Genomic DNA, 20,340 nt, shown 5'->3' with positions numbered 1-20,340 from the left:
ACATCTTCTCCATCTGCATATTGTTTTTCTTTACATTTCCAAAGCCAGAATCAGATTTTGCCTAACCCGAGTGCTTAAAAGTTAGTAAAAACAATCCTGAGGGTGGGCAATTCATTTTCCCAAAGGGGCCATATGAGAGCGTCACCAACAAGTTTATAAAGTGATCAAACTAATATCAAGCAGAACTGAGTTCAGCTTCTTGGTGTGGCCCTCCACAACAGTCCCAGGGCCTCATGTAGACCCCTGGGAAAATTAATTACCCACCCCTGATTTTTTTTTCACCTCCATACCTGCAACACTGTGTTATAAGACTTTTCTTGCAGGTGTGTAACCCCCTTGCTGGCGAAATGTTTCCACAGACACACACATAAACATCTGCTAATGTGCTGAAAACCACCTTTGTGGAGAAACTGCAGTACTGTAGGTTTGTTTCCAGGACCACATTTTCCGCGATGCGTCAGACACACACACTAACATGCTAACATAGAGTCATATTTTAATTCTGCCAACTTATTCATCAATAAATAAACTTTTTTTTTTTTTTTTTTTTGGGGGGGGGGGGGGGGGGTTAATAATCTCTAATCAGTTTATTTTGTTGCATACATTTGCCAACTTGTGATACATGTCCATGAATAATGTTAGATTTATAGTTGTCGTAAAAATGAGCAAATATGAATGACACAAAATAACCAAACATCAAACTTTATACTGTAGCCACTGGACTAAAACAGAGTTGGTGCATGTGTCGGGGTCATGCGTAGAAGTGTAAACATATATCGCTTAAATGTCCTTCTTCACGTGATGGACGACGAAAGAAGCCATCTTGTGCACACTCCCCTTTTAATGTTATAGCGACATCTATTATTCAGCAAGAGCAGGTGGGAGGGGTGGGGTAAGAGGTAGCAGGGGTAGGGCTGTGTGGAGGGTGGGTGTGGGGCAATCAAGGGTGACGATTTGTGTGTGTGTGTTGGAGATGAGGATGATTGAAAAAAGAGAGACAACCCCCAACCCTTTTCACATTTTCAGCTTACTCTTGTCCCATGAATGGAAAATTGCAGGCAGTTGCTGAGATGCAGGAGTGGAGGAAGACAAAGACCGAGAAAGGGTATAAAGACCTCATGACCCACCAACCCCCCTCCTGACTTCCTCTCTATACACTGCCACAGTTCAGATGGGTGGCTTGTGTCAATACGGCATGTTACTGATGAAAGCATCAAAGACTAAAGCACACACAATTATGTATTTAGTTCATGTGAGCACAGAAGAGAGGGGCATTTCTTCTCTAAACAAAATGTTTAGATCCAGGTTCTGTGACAGGAAACACATTTTCAAGCCTTTTTGCAGAGTGCACAATGGGATCCTGGTCATGATTACGAACACGATCAATGCATGACAGGATAGATGGATGGATGATCAGTCCCATCTGAAAACATACCGCTCAGCCACAACAACATCGCTCACTTTATATAGTGTTGGTCTCTATCATTAAAAACAAAACAAACAAAAAAATACAGCCCACCAGAGCACAGACACAGGTCTGTTGTAGGGTGTAACACCGGGATGTGGGTTGCGTTTTGGGTCTGGAGGGTTGCCAGGAGGGGTCTCTGTGGATCAGTCTTTGTTTCAGCCGATTCCACAGATGGACATCTCGCCTGGGATGTTGAGAGTTTGAGGCCTGCTCTGCGTCTTGCACTCTTAGAGGTGCTGGCTGAGACTGCTACCATCAGTGAGTATCACTGCTATGAGGTAGGGTGAGCACTTGATCATGTTTAGATGGTTGGTGTGACCCAAAAGAACATTGTATTGTAACAAGATGAAGGTTATTATTGTTGTGGTTGATCAGTGTATACTGTGTGTGTAATAAAACTGAGGTGAAAACATCAGCTGGTATTTATCAGTGATGTGATGAATGTAGGCAGAAAGTCAGGGGACCACCAAAAGCAAGGGAGAGGTTCACAAATGTCATGAATCTAGAATTTGTCAGGACATTAAACTAAAGATAAAAGCAACACAGTCACCTACAGAGCAACTCATCTCACATGGCATCTCCAATCATGCTTTTTTCCATCTGACATTAAGAGGACTGTCATGGGCTGGGTCGTGTGACCCAGTGTTTGAGTTTTACGTATTTTTGTATCCATTTTTGATCTAGTTAATTTCTAGGTGGCTATTTAGTCCTTCATTTCTTAGTTGTTTCTGTCATCTCCCCCTGTACTCAGTCTCCCTGATTCGTGCGTCTACCTGTCATGTTTCATGTCTGTGTGGTTATGTTAAGTTCATGTCATGATTTATCTTCATGTCTCTGGGTTTCCTGTTTTATTTTGAAAGAGTCTGGTGTTCTTTGTTCACTGCATTTAGGTTTACTCTCCCCTGTGCTGTAATTATGCTTCATTCTAGTCAGCTGTGTCCTCATGTGTCTCCACTTCCCCTGATCACCTCATGTGTGTATTTAGTCCTCAGTCTTGCTGTGTTCAGTGTCGCGTCGTCTGTGTTCTCACCTCCATGTTTTCACGGTCAGTCTTTGCAGTGATCATCATAGTCTCTGAGACTTCTTAGTTTGTCACAGTATTAGTTTTCCCAGTTTAGTTATAGTCTAGTTTAGTCACGCTATCCCTGCTTTGTTTGTACACTTTGTCTTCAGCCATAATAAAGGCTCACTTTCTGTTAAGTTCACTCCCGTCTACTCACTTGTGTACGCACCTGGGTCAATCACACACACCACCGCACGGCCTGTCTCCGCAGACCGTGACAAGGACTACACTAAAAAAAATACATATAGTATCCAACATGTGTCTAAAAAGCATAAGGCATATGATTTTATAACAAAACACCCACGCTCCTCTATTATTCACAGTCTATGAGCAAAGCATTAACTCCAGGCACAGAAAGAAAAACGATGATAATAACATGTAATGTAGCACTCGAGACACAGTCGACAGTGAAAACTGGGAAGAAAAAAAAAAAACCCACCACTCTTGATTGCTCATGGCAACAGCTAAACACAGAAAAATGCACAGCACTCATTGATCAAACTGAGAGAACGAGGCTTTGTTACAGGGAGCCAAAAAACAGTGTTGGCTCATTCAGCTAAAAAAGCTCCCACTCCTGCACCCACTCACATATCAACTGGGTTTATTCTGTCTGGGATGAAAGCTATCTGTAAACAAAATCAGTGTGGCTGTCATGCAGGGGATCAGTTCACAGAGGAGTGACAGTAGACAGGGGGGAGACGAGAGTTGGAAGAGGAGGTCTCAGGTGAGACGGAGGAAAACTGAAGCTCTTCCTTCATGAATGAAGACAGCTGGCACTGGGACAAAGATGCAAACATGCATAGCAACAACTTATTTCTTGTTCCACCAACAGCTTAAAAACTCAAAGACATTCAATTGAAATAAAATTCTTAATCATCAATAAGAATTTGAAATTTTTACAAATCAATTATCGATTAAGTGTCCTCACTGTTCTTTTTAAAATAACGTTATCATAAAAAATCATCATGAATTTAAAACATTTGCAGCTAAGAGTTTGCAAAAGTTCACCTTCACAAAGCAGGAAATTCAAATAGGAAATGTTAAATGTTTTTATTCCGAACGTGATTAAAGTAATTAAGCGATTATCAGTTAATTTATATTTTTAATACATTCTAATATGTTCCCTAAAAAGTCATTTCATTTCTGTCGAAGGATAAAAAAAGACAGCGTGATGCTCGATCATACTGATCTCAGTCTCTTACTATTATTGGGTGTAACAGATCTGGAACAGCTGCACACAGCTGTACGGCTCTCTGTGTGGATCAGCCAGTTATCTCCGTACAGGAAGTCTGGATCGGCTCTCTGAGGTTCAGATTCTAAGGGGCATACCCCAACAGGCAATGCAGAACCTGACTGAAGGTGAGGGTGAGGAGACTCGCCTACCTCTAACTGGCTGCATCCAAATAATTTATCCTGCTAATAATGTGAACTCCCTTCTTCCAATGTTGCTCTCAGCCCTACAGGCCCTGAACCTTCCTAAACACCCCTCTTTTATACTCATTTATTCATATGCGTACTTTTTTATAGCACTCCATGTTAATCTAATCATAAGAAGGCTCGATGCTGAGTCCTTTAGCGCTAAACCGGAGGATCTGACACCTTTCGTATCTCTCTCCACTCCTGCTGAAATCACTCTTGATGCACATGACTCCAACTGTGTCATGTTTACTTCCTGTTTGTCACCGTTGTTCCTTCAAACTGCAAACCGCCTGTTCGTGTCATTATTGCGTTTTTCTCTTTTCACTTATTTCGTTACCTGTATAACACTGCCTGTATAGAGAAGGATAGCAGTCTGCATTAAATGGTGCAAACATACATGCACGCATAACCGGCCAACATGTCACTCAGGGAGTTGCAGGCTATCCTCTAAACCTGGGAATTCCTCTGATGTAACATTTTACTCAGCAAGAGAGTGACTTCCGCTGTGATGAGTAGGCAGCTTCACTATATGCGCATGCCAAGTTCACAAGCTTTTGGGATAAATGAGACAAACATGGACTGTAAAAGTGGCAGGCTGGAGCCAAAGCAAAACAAGAACAGGGAAAGGTTTAGAGAGGATGACACTAAAATGTGAAAGCTGTGGAAACAGAAGAAGAGCTGGAAAGAGAGAGAGGAGCTTACTTTCCATCAGCACAGCTGTGATCAATATTAGTGTCTGACAGGGCTGTGCTCGAGCCTTTACTGTAAATCACTTCCTATTATGATGGAACCTCTATATCACACACACAACTGACTGGTTTCAAACACGCTAACACACACACACACACTGTATGCATTTATCCACAGAGCAGCCGCTGAGGTACAGTTATGTGCATTCCCTAAAACAGGTAATAAACAGCACTGCAGCACCACAGTGACCTACTTCACTTAAACACTGAAGTCATCACTAGTTTAATGTGCAACATGCACTCGGGGGGATTCATGCTAAACAAGAACAAGAGGCACTGAGAAATACAAGTTTGACACCTGAAGCAGTTATTTCAACAAGCAAGCTCACACTACAGTCTTTTCCTGGAAAATGAGGCAACCTTTGCTTTCACAAGATGCATCCACGTGTTCAGTTTTGTTTGTTTTTTTGCCTCTCCAATTTAGGGATGTGCTGGAACTGGACCGACAAAGAGAGAACATCCACGCCCAATTAAGAATCGCTAATTAATCTAAACCTGTCTTTGGACTGTGCCCAGTAGGCACAGTGACATACAAGCACAGACAAACAAAGCCAGACAGACAGATTTAATAATGAAATACTCACTGATTCAGTTCCACATCCAAAATGAACTTCCGACCAAAAGCATCAACTTGAAAGCTCGCTTGGGCCACATGGTTCACCTAAAAAAGACAGAGAAGAGAAGCTGCACACTGTTTCTAAAGTCCCCGTTATCACATGCATGGTCCAGTTCAGTATCATAGACATGGATAAGTCTCACCTACACTGATGGACGGCTGCATTGTGTATTTATAGCACCGATCAGCTGTAGGAATGAAGTAAGCCAAGTCTGCACACACACATAACCCTAACTGGTCACAGCAAATGCCTGCACCTCCCTGCGCTTGGTTGTGCCGGAGGTTTCTTCCTGCTAAAATTGAGTTTTTCCTTCCCTCTGTCACCAAGTGATTGCTCACTGGGATCAATTGTTTATTGTTGGGGGGGGTTCTATTATTGAAGGGTCTTTACCTTACAATATAGAGCACCTTAAGACAAATGTTGCTGTGATTTCATGCTATATAAATACAGCTGAACAATAAAATTGAATTGAAGTGAATTAAGTTTACCATCAAAAGGGAAAAAAATTCTAACCCTACACCGACTCATTTAATGTTTCTTCACCAGTCATTGCTTCATCTCTAAGTGCATGGACTCTGTTTGATTGATGTGGCTGGAGGAGGGTCTGATTCATTCCAAGTCTTGGACACATATTGTATGGGGTGTGCTCCCTGGGTCAATAATAATAACTCCCCACAGTAATTCCTTTAGGTCCAGTAAAGCCCCAGTGGAGACCTTAAGCATGGCTTACTGTCTCCCTGAGGCTTGGGCTACCTGCTTTACAGACTGGACACTACATGACAACAAAGGAGAGAGAGAGAGAGAGTGTGTGTGTGTGTGTGTGTGTGTGTGTGTGTGTGTGTGTGTGTGTGTGTGTGTGTGTGCGTGTGTGTGTGTGTGCGTGTGTGTGTGCGTGCATGCGTGTAGGCTGTCATTTCAGGAAGTGCCCCTGTGCTCACCCAAGGATAGCCTGATGTCCCCAGTGATCACAGACTCTATTGTCTGCAGGAGCGTGCCTGTGCCGGTCAATGCATATATGAGCAGTTAAGAGGTTGTGTGGGTGTGTGCAAGAGCATGTGCAAATGGCAATTCCACACTTTGATGAAATCTAATCTGGCAGATTGTATCCACGAGGGTAGGAGGTACCAGTAATTGTGGTTAATGAAAGCACATCCCAGCCTGACTTAGCAGGACCAATATGAGGAGACCACTGGTGACTCCTCTCGCATTGATTTCTGAGTCATGGCGAGCCTGATTTTCCACTCGTGATTGTTCAAGAATGACTGTAAGCCTATCATTGCTCTGCAGAGAGGCAGGCAGGAAAACATGCAAACCGACACAGTTAGACTGATTTCACTGGAAGTGTTTGTTTTTTCACCAAAACAACAAGAGCACCTTGCTGAACTCCCCACAGCTCATTCAGTGCTGTTTGTGTCTGCGACTTAAAAATAGGCGATGTGAGAGAAGCCTATAAATAACTCCATGTGTGTCGCACATTTTCAGAACTATCTGACAGATTTGTTTTTAGGCTGTTGATCTAAAAACAGCCAATAACTGATCAAACATTGCGCAAGTGACATCACGAGCATCAGCTCTCTGGAGATTAAAAGACTCGGAGCACAAATCAAATCTCCTCACCCTCCCATCCTCGATCATCTGCATTTGCAATGTACATTTTATGACTTTGATGCTTTAACTTGCTGCCTGTACGCAAGCTCTTTTATGACTATGAGTTGGCACAATATGATATCAGAGTAAAATAAACGCATCTCCTGGGCTGTAAACTCCAGAGAAGGAGAGTGGCTCAGGAAATAATGAGGGTTTAGATCAAAATATGACATATTTTGAGCAAAATCTCTTGTAGAAAACTGTTGTGCTGCTCTGCAGAAACGCTACCTTTGAAATTCAGCTCACAGCAAGCCTGTGCCACAAACCTGCCGTGAGACTAGAATGAGCTTCAAAAGGAAAACATTAAAATGATATCTGACGGCAGATGGTTCAACTTAGCTTGTTTACCCAATGGGCTGCAGCTCAGGCTGAGGTGTGAGAGAGACAAAGGGTTAACACCTCCCTGCCTGATGCCATCTGTAGCCCTCTCCACTCGCTGAGCCCTGAGTAGGCTAGCCTTACTCAAGCCTAAGCCATACAAATTAAAAACACTTAACATGTTTGTACAATGCTAACTGACTCATTCCTTGAAAGGAACCCAGCAGACTGAACTGACTCAGTGAACACAGCTACACTGATTATGACTATTACCGCACTGTACTAGTGATGGTAGGCAGGCAAAGCCAAATGCCTCCAGGCTTTTCCGCAGCTGGTAGTTTTCAATAACAGCTCTCTGAATAATTTTCAAACATTAATAATTTTGTGGGTGATCATGTCCAAAGTGTAATCCAACCATACTCTTTATTACCTGTAAGTCTACAGTGTATTTCTTGGTTCTTGGCGCTAACATCCAAAAACAGGGGCTGCTGCAAGCAATCATATTACATAGTACACAGTATATGCAATCATATACATAGCTGCAGATGCATTTAAATATTTATGTCTTTATTTAAGTAATTTGCCATTTTAGAGACCAGTCCTCTTTCAGAACTGTAGAGTAAATATTAAAATATTCACTTAGCCATACCCAAAAGATCAGCTAACATCAGCAACATATATCAATTTTTCATAACTATGAATAAACACCACCTCCATTTAAAAAAATAATGAGTCCTTAAAGTAGTTATTATCACAGTATTATTATACAAAATACTGAACCGCCCATTTTATTTGCTGACAATAGAGTTTAATGCCCTCTAGTGGACAAAAGAAACAACCCAACCCTATTTCTAAATGACCCATAAGACAGGCCAGAGCGCTTCTAAGACTAAGTCAACAGTGATCGCCGAGCTCGCAGAACATGCTGACGCTGGTATACATGTGACAAGCCAAAGTTTGCTGATCATAGGCTCAATAAGAAAGCTTCTGGTCATTCGTTTTCATGTGTAAGGTGAAAAATGCTGCCTAGTGGGACATTAGGCAGCGTTTTTGAGGTGGTAGGTGAGACAGCTGCTGAGACAACAACCCAGCTGGACGGACGAGATGCAAGCTAAAATATTAATTATCCGGTTTGACCAGGTGACATATAGTCGATCATTTTGAGTGGGGATAAATGAACTCAGAGGTCCTATCGCTAACCTTAGTATTTTAAAGCATTTTATGGGTGTAGGTTGCGGTGGGCCTTTTCTTCTTTTGCTTATGACCCATATAGCACCTCCAGGCGGTGTAATTAGTGTGACCTGCTCGTGTCAAAATGTTGTCAGCGTCCTTTTCTGTATCCCTGCTTGCTAAGTAATGATTCCCCCACCCCCGTGAGGACATGTAGGGAGGGGTTGAATGGATAAAATAGACAACTGTAAACACAGAGGCATCTTTCCACAATCGCACACTCCACCCTCACAACACGAAAGCACCTTGTGTACCTGCGTGGAGTCAGAGCTGGCGCTGGCTTTAATCCTGGTGCTGAGCTCGTCCTGTGTGATCTGGCTGTGGTTGTGCCTGCTGTAGAGCAGGCGGAGAGGCACCGTGTCCTCCTTCCCGACAAACCTGCCCGCATCACGAAGAGCCTTCAAGCTCGACAAGGCGTCTCCTGCACAGAGAGAGAGATAGAGAGAAAGGGGTAAACACCGACTTCATTACGCGCCCCGTTCCTCCGCGCGGAGATCAGCAGTGATAGAAACGCGCGGATCACAAACAGTTATGATTAAAATGTCGATGATTTTCATTTCCTTTTCACACAGTGGAAAAGCTGTGGGTTGCGTGCATGTTTTTAAATGCAGGAAGCATGAAGCAGACGAGGCGTTGATTAACAAATAAACACAGGCCCTTTGATAGTGATTTAACGCTTTGGCTGCGCAATAACAATTCATGCATCATCCAAAATAGCATCAGTTACCATCTCCGGCGTTAGGGCTGCTCTGGTGACCGACGTGCATCAATTCACAGACGCACAAAAGGGAAATCCACCATCGCGGGCGCATCATCAGCACCATCTCCTCCGTCTCTCTCTTTCTGTGTGGCTGAAAATTATAAACAATGCGGTATTCCAGGAGAGGACTCTCGGGGTCCTGCCTTCGCTAAGGGAGCTTGAAGCCGGGGCTGGTCGTCTGGTTAGTGCAGTGTCGCTGATGGGGGGCCATCGGGGGTGCTTAGGAGTCTGAACGCCGAGCGCGTTTGAGCGCACCGAAACCCCGCGGATCAGCAGCGCGGAGAATGCTGGAGGCGAGAGAGAGAGAAACAGAGAGGGCGGGAGGATGGGAGGGAGATCTAGGGACACCTCCTTAAAACACATCAGTGTTCGGCGGCTCACTGCAGAGACGCCTAATGCATAAATATGAGCGGAGGTTGGATGAGGAGAAAATGTGGGCTCGGCCTTCCGCCGACTGGACCTATCTGGGACGACATAAAAGCTCCTCCATGTTAAATCGCTGCAGAAGCGCCATTCCTGCCCAGTCTTGCCTGTTGTTATCATAATGACTCACTCCATCATCTGCCAGGCCTCCAAAAAAGGCATCCTTCACCCCTACCCAGGAAAAAAACAAAAACAAGAAATGAGATAAAATTGTGCAATTTAGAGTAAATGACCATTTTGTCTCTCCAGTCAAGTGATATTTTCTTATTTGTTGATGTTGCTTCTTCATCTTCCTTCAGAGATGAGTTGATCAGGTAAATTTGGAGATCCCAAAGTCGGTTAATGTACAGTAGGCTTCCACATTTATTTGTGCTCATTCAAAACTACCTATAAATATTTACCTACACTTGATAACTCCACACTCAAAAACTGAAGTTAATACATGAGCCAGGATCAGTGACAAACCCATCACACCACAGCGGCCTTTTAGTGTGCGTGGTTTATCCTCTCACTTTTAATACATACCTGTAGACTACTGCCAAAGATACACTTGTTCCCATTTGCTTTGTCGAATCTATGAAAAATATCAAAGATAATAGTTTGACAGAAATAAAATTATATTTTTGCACCAACAACATGACTGCCAAAAGGCTATTGGCTGTCTTGGTAATATAGTAACAAGTAGATATAAAAGTACCAGGCCTAAAAACAAAAAAACAAAAAGCAAAATCTACAACAAGTGAACAGTATCTGAAACCCATGTTCTTAAGAAATAGAAAGAAATAATTCAAAGACCTGACACAGGACCTGAGAGATGTATCTGTACCTATAGTTGATCTGCTGTTATCTGAAGCCTCATTAGAAATGGGCTCAGTGGAAGGGTGGCTGTCAGTCAAGAAGCCATTCTCAAGGAAGGAAAACAGGTGAAAAAGGCTGAGGTATGACAAATTACACAAGACCTGGACTGAAAATCAGTGGTAACAGATGTTGTGTAGTCATGAATTCAAAGTCAAAATTTCTGGCTGTTCAGAAGAGGTCAGGAAAAAAGAACAACAGTGAGTGCCTACAGCCATCTGTGAAACACGGTGGAGGCTCAGTCATGGTGTGGGGCAGAATTTTAGAGTGTGGTTTGGGGGATTTTATCATATTTGATGAATCTTTGAAAACAGAAAAGTACCATCACATTTTGATCCACCATGCAGTACCATCTGGAAAGCATCTGATTGACAACAGCTTATTTTTTAGCATGACAATTATCCCAAACATGGCACCAGTCCAGTAAAAGCAGAAAAAGTCCTAATTTTTAAATTTAGTAAACAGCAGCAGGAAATATTCAATATGTGTGCTCAGTAGGGCCTTACACACTTGAAAAAAAGCAACTTTTTAGTGCCCTCTAATGGACAAACTATATATTTGTGATACTCTTTAAATTTCCTTTATATATAATATATGCTGTATTCCATTATTAGCCAATATTTATACAGGTATGCATGTAAGCCATATTGGTCAGAAATGATGGTTTGTTAAGTATGATGATAAAACAGTGCTAACAGGATGCAACCAGCATGAAAGATGGCCATGTCAGGATTCAGCAGTCGTCAGTATCACTGTGCTTGTACCTCAGAACACATCGATGCTCATTTTCTTAATGCCAGTGGCGCAGACTCCCATTTGACCCGGCGCATCCATTTGAGAGTGGTGAGGGAGAACAAGGGCACTATGCTAATGCACTAAATGCAGGGAAAAGGAAGACGCTGAGCTAATGCATCAGGAGGAGAGGGAGGGGGAAAAAAAAAAAAAAAAAAAAAAAAAAAAGCATGGCGGGGGTCATAAAAAGTGCACTTAGGAAGAATTTTTAAAATGTCACACATAACGCCAAATACCATGCAGACAACCTGCAGGTCATTCACATTACAACACACAGAAAGAGACGCTCGCAGTACAACAGGCATTTATTTGAATTACACATCCACATGTCTTGGAGGATTAAAGATAATTGTCATGACTGAAGCTGCCTTTTATCCATAAGATACTATTTATATTCTACAGTCAGCATTCATGGAAAGAAAATCATGTAAAATGAAAATTGCACCAATTTTTCATAGATTTTTTTTTTCTTCAAATGGCAATAAAACAAAACATAGCTGCTCTGACATTACCGTACCCCATCAGTGTCAAAATACTGAAATGTATTCACAATATTCTTTCACAGAAGACGACCATTTCAAGACAGTTGCTCACTTCCTTTATTAAACACATGCCCGTTCACAGGAGAAGCAGGAGAGCCACACAACCACACACCGTCTTAAAGTCAAGTCAGATGTAGACTGAGCAAAAGGGACTTGGAGCTAACGTTAAGCTGGCACTACATTTCATGTACTCAGCAGATTACTCTGGTCAAAGAAATGTTTTGACTGATTTCACGTACTTTTTACAGGTTCAAGTATGTAAAATACTGACTTGCAGTTGCTGTCCCTTTTAAAAAGGGACTCTTTTGTGTTTTCCCTTATTTAGTTTGTTTTAGGACGGCCAAAGCTTCATATAAAGATGTCACTGTATATGAACATAATGTCAATGAGTAAAAGGTTTAGGCTTCAGACTGTTTTTCCCATTCTTAGCTCCATATGATTTCATAGAGAGAGGCTCTAGTGGGGGGGGGGGGGGGAGACTAGGGCTATATGGTTAGCAATAACAATATTACTAGGGCCACTCTAAGTTTTACAATATATACTACTCTGTAAACAAAATGTTAAAAATCACCATCATCTGATTGAAGAGGGAGAGCTGATGCATTTCTTATCAAACACAAAAGCCAGGACCTTCTATTAACATCTTAAATCTAACAGCCTGTGTAGTCCAGGACACAGGAATTCAAGCTAATCCCTTTAGCTTGTCTATTTGTAGTCCTCGAAGCCATGAAACTCCACATCCATGTCATCACTGGACTGGAAAAGCTTCCAGAGCTTCAATAAAGAGTTATCAGAAACATCGCCAGGCTCTACATGTTCGATGTTTGTGTCCAATTTTCGTCTTTTGTGCTTGTAAACTTTTATCCTCCTCTGAATTTTCTGGACTGGAGAGCAGCTTTCTGTAGGAAGGCATCCTTCTTTCTTTCCAGAGTCATTTTTTCCAGTCACTTTCTTATCAGACTGTTGTTCATTTTCAAAAAAACTGAGGCTTTTTGAGGACAAATTATTCTGTATGTTCATATTATCAACGCGCAAAGTTGAGCTGTTTATATCCTCATGAGGTATCTGGTCCAGCAGGTCATCCTGGCAATCTCTGGTGGGCAAAGAGGGAAGAAATTCACCTCTTGATGGGGCTTCTTCTGACTCAAACTGAGGACTTTGAGGCCGATTAGATTTTTGGGTGCGGGAAGTGTGTGAATTCTGTCTGCACATCCGTTTACGTTCAAGCAACTTGTGCCTGGATCTGTCTGAGTAAGTGTAGCAGTTCCTCTGGTCGCCCTCTCTGTCAATCAATTCAGCAGAGGCAGGCACGGACGCGATTTTTATATCCCGTCTGGAATTTAATTCTTCGTTCACATCAACAGTCCATGGCTCCTCTTCTTGAACCGTCTCTGAAGGATCTCCCTTGTACCTTAGTTCAGGTTTTCTACATGGTCCAGGAGCAATCAGAACACAGGAAACACTGCACTTTGGTCTAATGGGAATCAAAGAAAAAACAAAACAAAACCTTTAATTAGCTAAATGGGATAAAAATATTAAGGAAAAACAATTTACAAGAGATTTAAATTGGGTTTTGTTTTTTGACAAATTTTGGTAAAAAAAAAAACAAACAAAAACCAAACAAACAAAAATTACCTTTTGAGTTTAGCTCCTTTAACGTGCATGAAGTTGTGGTTCAAGGTTGAAATCAATCTGTCCACCAGCAAGTACTCATCACTCTTAGAGAAAGCCCTGTGACTCTCACTCTGCAGATGCTGAACAAAAAAGACAGTTAAATAATGGAGAATTACCGCAGTCCATCCAAGGCCAGTGAGCCTCTACGGCACAAACACCTACATACAAAAAGAGGCATTTGAAGCTCCTGCCACATAACTGTTCACAGTGAATAAAAGCAATTTACTGAGCAACCCATTAGAGCAAAGCAGCCAATGAGCAGTTTTTCCATGATTGTGTTAAACACCAGAGAACACTGATGAGGGACTTGAAACAGATGTACGAACAGACAGGTTTGGTTAGTTTTCTTCTCAGTTAAATACTTTATTTGACACAATTTATCATTAATACATTTCTGTCTATGTCTGCAAGCAATACTGTGCTTAACTGGAATAAAAGTGGTTCATTCTGGACCAGATAACCTGCATTAATGTGATCAAAGTAACAGATCTAAAGTTGTAAATCTGCTTTTTTCCATATACACTACATCTATCACCCAAAACAAAAACTTAATGTTTTCAAGTTTATCAGTTAGTTTCACATTATATTACATGATGTTAGGAAATGCCAACAAAGAAATGTACCACACATCTGCTAGCTAAGCAAATAAAGAACCTTCTATCAGATAATTACTGCAGCAATTAAAACATTTAACCTTAACTAATGTTCTGGTAACCTCTTAAAACCGCTAAAGTAAGAAGACACAGCTCATCAAAGTGGAGAAGATATTACTCTGTTTCAGAAGGTCAAATTATTCAAGAAGCTTATTGTCATGTACACGGCAAAACACAAATGGTTACGCAGAAAAATGAAATTCTTACTTTGCAGTTCTCACAATAAGTAAAACAGTGTTTTGTAACACTTTTAGCTAATGTGTGGCTGTAATCAGAATTACACCCACACATTAGCCTGCATGAAGCTAAGCAAACTACTAAGGAGGATGCTGAAACTACTGAAACTGGGTGAATAACTGTCTGACAAAGTGGTCACCCAAAAAATAAAAATAAATAAATCTTGAATAATCCTGAGATCACTTAAAGATTTGGTGAAATCAAATCATTAAAAAAAATTTAAAAAAAATAAAAAAAATTTGTATTTTAAAGCGCAAGTAAGAGCATTTGCACACATACAATGCAAAGAGAACGCAAGGGATTGAGACTAAACAGCTGTGTAGCCATCCAACCATTTATCATTGAGGTCATCCTGAAAAGCTCTACAGTTTGCAAAAGGAGTATAAATATTAAAGCAATTAAAAAACAAATCTTATAAAAAAGGTCTTATGACCAGATTTATCCTGTTCCAGACAAATGACTTTAAAAGATCCTAGTGAAAAAGTAATGATAATTACAAAAACAAAACAAAAACGTTCTTCTCTTGATTCGAGATATTGGATGAGCTTATCAAAGGATAGCACATGGTGTCATGAAAGTTAAAGGCAGTCCATCAAAATATTAAGAGTGTGACTTTTTTGACTGATAAGTGTAATTAAACAAGGATAATACGCTGTGGGTCCTGTATATATGTGCCATATAAAAAATATGACACATGTCGCAGGTCTAACACACATGCACAAACAATCATTCGCACTCACATTCACATCTATGGGCAATTTAGAGTTACCAGTTAACCTATCCCCACGAAGGCCATGTCCACACTAATATGTTTTCGTTTGATAACGCATCTTTTTCTCTCCGTTTTGGCCGTCCATCTACACTAAAATGGCATTTTTGGTCAAGGAAAACGAAGCGTTTTGAAAACGCTCTCCAAAGCAGATACATTTGAAAACGCAGTTTTTGCGTCGCAGTGTGGACAGCGAACCCGGAGCCTTTTCGAAAACGATGACACATTTTAGTCAGGAATCTGGAGTACCTGGAGAGAACCCACACAAACACGGGGAGAACATGCAAACTCCACACAGAAAGACCCCAGCCTGATGGTGGAATGAATCAGGACCGTCTTGGTGTGAGGCAACAGTGCTAACCACCTTGTTTAGCATTTAAAATGGATTTTGCCATTAGAGTTTTTCAGTCAAAGATTCTCCATTTTGTTTCCAAAAACAAGTTTAAATGAAAATTCATGGATGTTAACCAAACCAAAATCATACCGCCTCATACCAGATCATTCACCAGGGATTATTTATCTCTTAGCATCTGCACAAAGACTTTCAAAATAAGTGCTTGTGTGGAAGTTCTCACATTTAGAAATAGCAGGATTGTAAAAACAGTGTGTGCACTGTGCTGTGTGACAGTTTTACAAACTTACCATCGTAAGCTGGTTGTATTTGATCATACAGCACTCGCAGTAGCCGCCTCGTTTCTTTTCTCTGTTCTTCTTTCGTCCATGAGCTCTCTCCTCACTGACTGAGGCTTTCACACATCTGTTTCCAGAGTAGCCCAGAGGATTAGCAAATAAATAAAAAAAAAGTTTAGTATTTTGATAAACTCTTCATGAGTTCATTTAAGACCTTTTGAGCAGCTCCAGCAGTACCATTTACAATTGCATGGTTCAGAACTTTTCAGACCCACAGCTATGATCAGAGATAGCCTTACACCTATCATGGGCACAATTGTCATGGTATTTTCAGGCTTTTAAGGATTTCCTTGATCATTTTCAGGGTCAAATGATTGAAATACCAGACTTGCCATGACATTCATGCCCATGATGACCTGATATTACTTTTTGATCAATTTACATAAGACACATGGAGAAACTGTGACTGCACTCCATAGCATATTTAAAATGTTTAAGCAGCACTCGGTATAAAATTGGTGGGGTTAAAGTGGCGAGAGATTTTTTAAAAAGGAAGGGGAAATACCTTTGTCCCCGCTGTTTGTTTGCAGGAGGATCCTTCTCCTCAGGACAGAATGGACTACAGGGAGCAGTGGTTTTCAGGTTGAACTCAGGCATGTTTGACATTGTGAGGTAGAGTGGACGGTAGTGCCTGACAAAAGAGAAGGAAACCATTTAAAAAAAAAAAAAAAAAAAAAAAAAAAAAAATCACAGGAACAATTTCATGACAGCAGGTGGATGCTGGGTTCATCTGACTGACTTCTTACCTACTTGAATCCTCAACCTTGATGAAAGGTTTACCAATCCGCCCGCCTGGAATACAAAACATAGATCGTTTATTAGCAAAGCAAGAAGAAGAATACCAGCCTGAAAAGGTCGACTAAAATATACCAGCAAAGCTCAGTAATTTGTCTGGGTGGGGTCTACCTTTGCATTTCTCTAGGCCTTGCTTTGCTGCAGAATCAGCTTTGTCCTGTTAGAAACGACAGAAAAAAGTGAACACTTCCAATGTTAAACAAATAACTTAATATAAAGTTGGACTATTTTTCCTAGTATACACTGGAAATTCTCAACTTACACATAATTTGGCCACAGTGGCTGCAGGAACTGAGCTTTTGATGATCTTTTTTTTCTTATGAACATATGCTATTAAATCTGAAATTGGCACAAATACATTTAGAAAAGTCACAGATGTCAAAGCAGAATGAACTTAATTTCATACAAAGAAGAAAAATTACTTCAACTAAAACAGATACCACACACACAACATACCATCTACATATAGGATTTTCACACCCCACTCCAGGGCATTTGACAGGATCTTGTTTACTTGAATCCTTTCCTAAAAACAAACAAGTGTGTATTAGCAGAGCAATTAAGAGCCCTCAGTAAGTATCATTCATGCTGACAAAACAAACCTGCTCTTTCACTACTCTCTCCACCAGAGACTTCCCTCGGCTTGCAACAAACTGCAAAACAACAACAGATAATGCAAAAGAATATCAATAACTAGAAAAATGATCTACAGGTTCAGAGAAGAAGTGAGATCAATCCCGGTAAAACAGACACATCATGGTGAACTCACCGTGTCGGTTTGTCCTTGAGATCTGCTCTTGATGTCGCCATGGCTGCCAGGCCGGTGTGGGTTTGAGCAAAGATACGGCGAACTCGGTCCAGAGTCTGGGCTAGGAACAGGAGAGTCCTGTCTGAGGCAGTTCACATATCTAGCCTCTCGCTTGTTAGATACCAGATACTTGATGTCCTTACTGAAGAACTTCTCCACAGTCTGAGCGAAAAGATAAAGAATATAAAAATTTTTGAGAAAAACTCAAGAATTATTATTTGTCTATTCGATTCACAGAGTAAACGTGTCCCAGAGCCTTTAAAAGAAAAATATTACTGAATGTCTGGTCATGTTTGTAACCTTACTAAAAATGTTCTAGTCATACTACTTCTGAGTGAAATGTATTCAGTTTTGGCTTATTTCTCCAGTAAGTACTGGAGTATTTGGCTGGACCTCAGGCTTTAATTTTTCATTACGTTAATTCAACAAACATTCAGAGAGTTTGGTCAATAATGACATGAAGGCATCACACAGTTGCTGCAGATTTATCAGCTTCATGTCCGTGAATAAAAACCTTTTCCACCATGTCAAAAAGGTGGTTTATTGGATTGAGATTTTGGTGACTGTGGAGCCCATTTGAGAACAGTGAACTCACTGTCATGTTCAAGAAATCAAATGTAGGCTAGGCACGTTACCCTGCTGAAAGCAGAAGATGGTACAATGTGGACATAAAGAGATGGACATGGTCAGCAAGAAGACTCTGGTCCCAACGTGAGCCAAGAAAATACCCCCTATCCTTACACCAACAACAACAACCTAACCACTGACACAAGGCAGGATGGAGCAATTCTTTCTTGTTGTTTTTTTCTAAATGAGCTTACCATCCAAATGTTAGAACATAAATCAAGACTCATCAGACCAGGCTTCTTTTTCCAGTCTACTGTCATCCAATTTAAGTGATGCTGTGTGAATTGTAGCTTTAATTGTAGGCATGTGATGCTCTTTTTTGTGACAAGAGCGTCACCCAATGTGGTCTTTTGTTGCCATAGCCCATCTGTTTCAAGGTTTGATGTGATGTACATTGTTTGTGGCTATTTGAGTTACTGTTACTGATAGCAGCTTGGAGCAGTCTGGCCATTCTCCTCTGACATGAAGAAAACATTTTTGCCCAGAGACCTGCTGCTCACTGGATATTTTCTGCTTGTGTGGGAAAATCCCATTAGATCAGCAGTTTCTGAAATACTCAGACCAGCCTGTCTGATTAGATATTTGCATGAACGAATAAGTGTACCCAACAGAGTGGCTGGTGTGTATACGCAGCTTCATAGTTCATATGTTAAGCTATGTAAAGCAGTGTGAGAAAATGCAAGTTTCAGCCAGTGAATGTAACCAAATAATGTCTCACCCCTCCAAGCTGTTTGATGTCACTCTCCAAAGTTTCTGCAACTCTGTTTGATGGCAGGTCCAGGTAAAACACTTTTCCAGCAAAAGGCTTGACTTGTGTGGGAACTGATGTACGTTTCGCCTGACTCAGCTTCACCTTGTCACTAGTATGTCCACCTTTTCCTGAATAACATTATAGCACAAGAGAAAGACTTAAATGTTAAACCATTTCACAAGTGATTTTTATCAGACAAGTGAGTTTTACAGCGAGTTTCCCAGACACTGATTAAACATAAACAAAAAGAGAGATTGGATTAGGATCTCCAATGACAAACTTGACGCTTAAAGCACGTTTTATATCAAGTTTATCCTTACTTGAATTAGCAGCTAAGTAAATAAACGAACCTATATCAACTGTTTTAACATTCAAGTCAATCTGGATCAAAACAGCTTATTTTTAAGAAAAGTAACAATCAAATAACTTCACAAAAGATCCATTAGCGTTACATTCGTACGTTACGGTGTTAGCTGTTCGCTAGTTTGGTTAAATCTACGTTTTAAATTTTAAATGCAAAACACGGAAAAAGTCGCGGCTGGTGTAACACGGAAATAAACGCTACAAGTACCTTGCCAGCTGGGTCCTGGAAGCCTCTGACTGCGTTTTGTCTTCATTTTATTCTCGTTCATCGAGAAAAGGCTGCTTTTCTTCTCCCCTCGTCTTGAGTTAACATACTCCACAAAGGCCTCGTCAGTCCTCTGTGTGTAAACAAAAGAAAACGCATATTTGAAAAATTGGACGTAAAATGCAAGGAAACAATCATCTATTACACAGTAATGCGTAAACAAAATGTAACATTAACGTTAGCTGAAGCAGAGTGCTGTCCCCATGTTAATCAATTTTAATGGTCTTAAGTGTAAACTTAACGTACGTTGACAGCCTCCCTCCACAGCGGACACACAGCTTCGCCGATTAGCCTCTTTGCTCACATTTTTATGCAAGTAAATGTCGAAAAACGTCCCTAAACTTCTGTCGGCAGATTTGTTTCTCACAGAATATCCACGGTTATACGGGTTTACAGCTCCTCATCCAGAAATAATAAACTTTAACAATGCCGTTTGCTTAACGTCCCTTTCCCGCTTTAAATCCGGTGTCGGAGTCGGAGACGGTGTATGTTGCCATGTTTGACGCTTTCCAACTTCGTAACCGTTTCCACGTTAAAGGCGCTATGTTATTGAGTTAGTTTTTAAATTGAACAAATGTAATATTATTTATCTGAAGCTTTGTCTTTTATGAACGTTACAGCCGTCCAATTATCGATAGCTTCAAAAACAGAGGTGTTGATATGAAACGGAATACTATCCAAACCTGGCAACGCAAAAAATACGTAAACATATTCTTGATGCTTGGATGTGGCGTTTCCCCACTATTATCAAACTAAAGTAAATTATACGAAGACAATTATATCAGTACATTTTATCATTTACAATAACTTTAATGTAGTATACAT

General features: G+C 40.9%; 2 protein-coding genes across 4 annotated transcripts in view; both read right to left on the bottom strand.

Annotated features, from left to right (window-relative positions):
* The window catches only part of adam22 (ADAM metallopeptidase domain 22), a 69,496-nt gene extending 59,915 nt beyond the window's left edge, over positions 1 to 9,581 (bottom strand). For all 3 annotated transcript variants that reach the window (XM_087848207.1, XM_087848205.1, XM_087848206.1), the window contains exons 1-3: positions 9,239 to 9,581; positions 8,766 to 8,932; positions 5,284 to 5,360 (exon numbers count right to left, since the gene is read on the bottom strand). In XM_087848207.1, the coding sequence (XP_087704333.1) occupies positions 5,284 to 5,360; positions 8,766 to 8,932; positions 9,239 to 9,335 (341 nt within the window). In that variant the 5' untranslated portion in view covers positions 9,336 to 9,581. The remainder of the gene's footprint in view (positions 1 to 5,283; positions 5,361 to 8,765; positions 8,933 to 9,238) is intronic.
* A 2,053-nt stretch (positions 9,582 to 11,634) lies between these two features.
* dbf4 (DBF4-CDC7 kinase regulatory subunit) lies at positions 11,635 to 20,003 on the bottom strand. Its single transcript, XM_006801277.3, has 13 exons — positions 19,762 to 20,003; positions 19,459 to 19,588; positions 18,855 to 19,015; positions 17,471 to 17,671; positions 17,304 to 17,354; positions 17,158 to 17,227; positions 16,964 to 17,040; positions 16,813 to 16,858; positions 16,653 to 16,698; positions 16,412 to 16,537; positions 15,859 to 15,973; positions 13,519 to 13,637; positions 11,635 to 13,357 (listed from the first exon to the last, which is right to left on the bottom strand). The coding sequence occupies exons 2-13, from the start codon at positions 19,517 to 19,519 to the stop codon at positions 12,589 to 12,591; spliced, it is 1,842 nt and encodes a 613-aa protein (XP_006801340.2). The 5' UTR covers positions 19,520 to 19,588; positions 19,762 to 20,003; the 3' UTR covers positions 11,635 to 12,588.
* Positions 20,004 to 20,340: the final 337 nt, after the last annotated feature.

The sequence above is a fragment of the Neolamprologus brichardi genome, chromosome 11, assembly GCF_056152115.1.
Source record: "Neolamprologus brichardi isolate AB-2024 chromosome 11, ASM5615211v1, whole genome shotgun sequence".
Classification (NCBI taxonomy): Eukaryota; Metazoa; Chordata; class Actinopteri; order Cichliformes; family Cichlidae; genus Neolamprologus; species Neolamprologus brichardi.
This window is presented reverse-complemented; position numbering and strand designations above follow the sequence as displayed.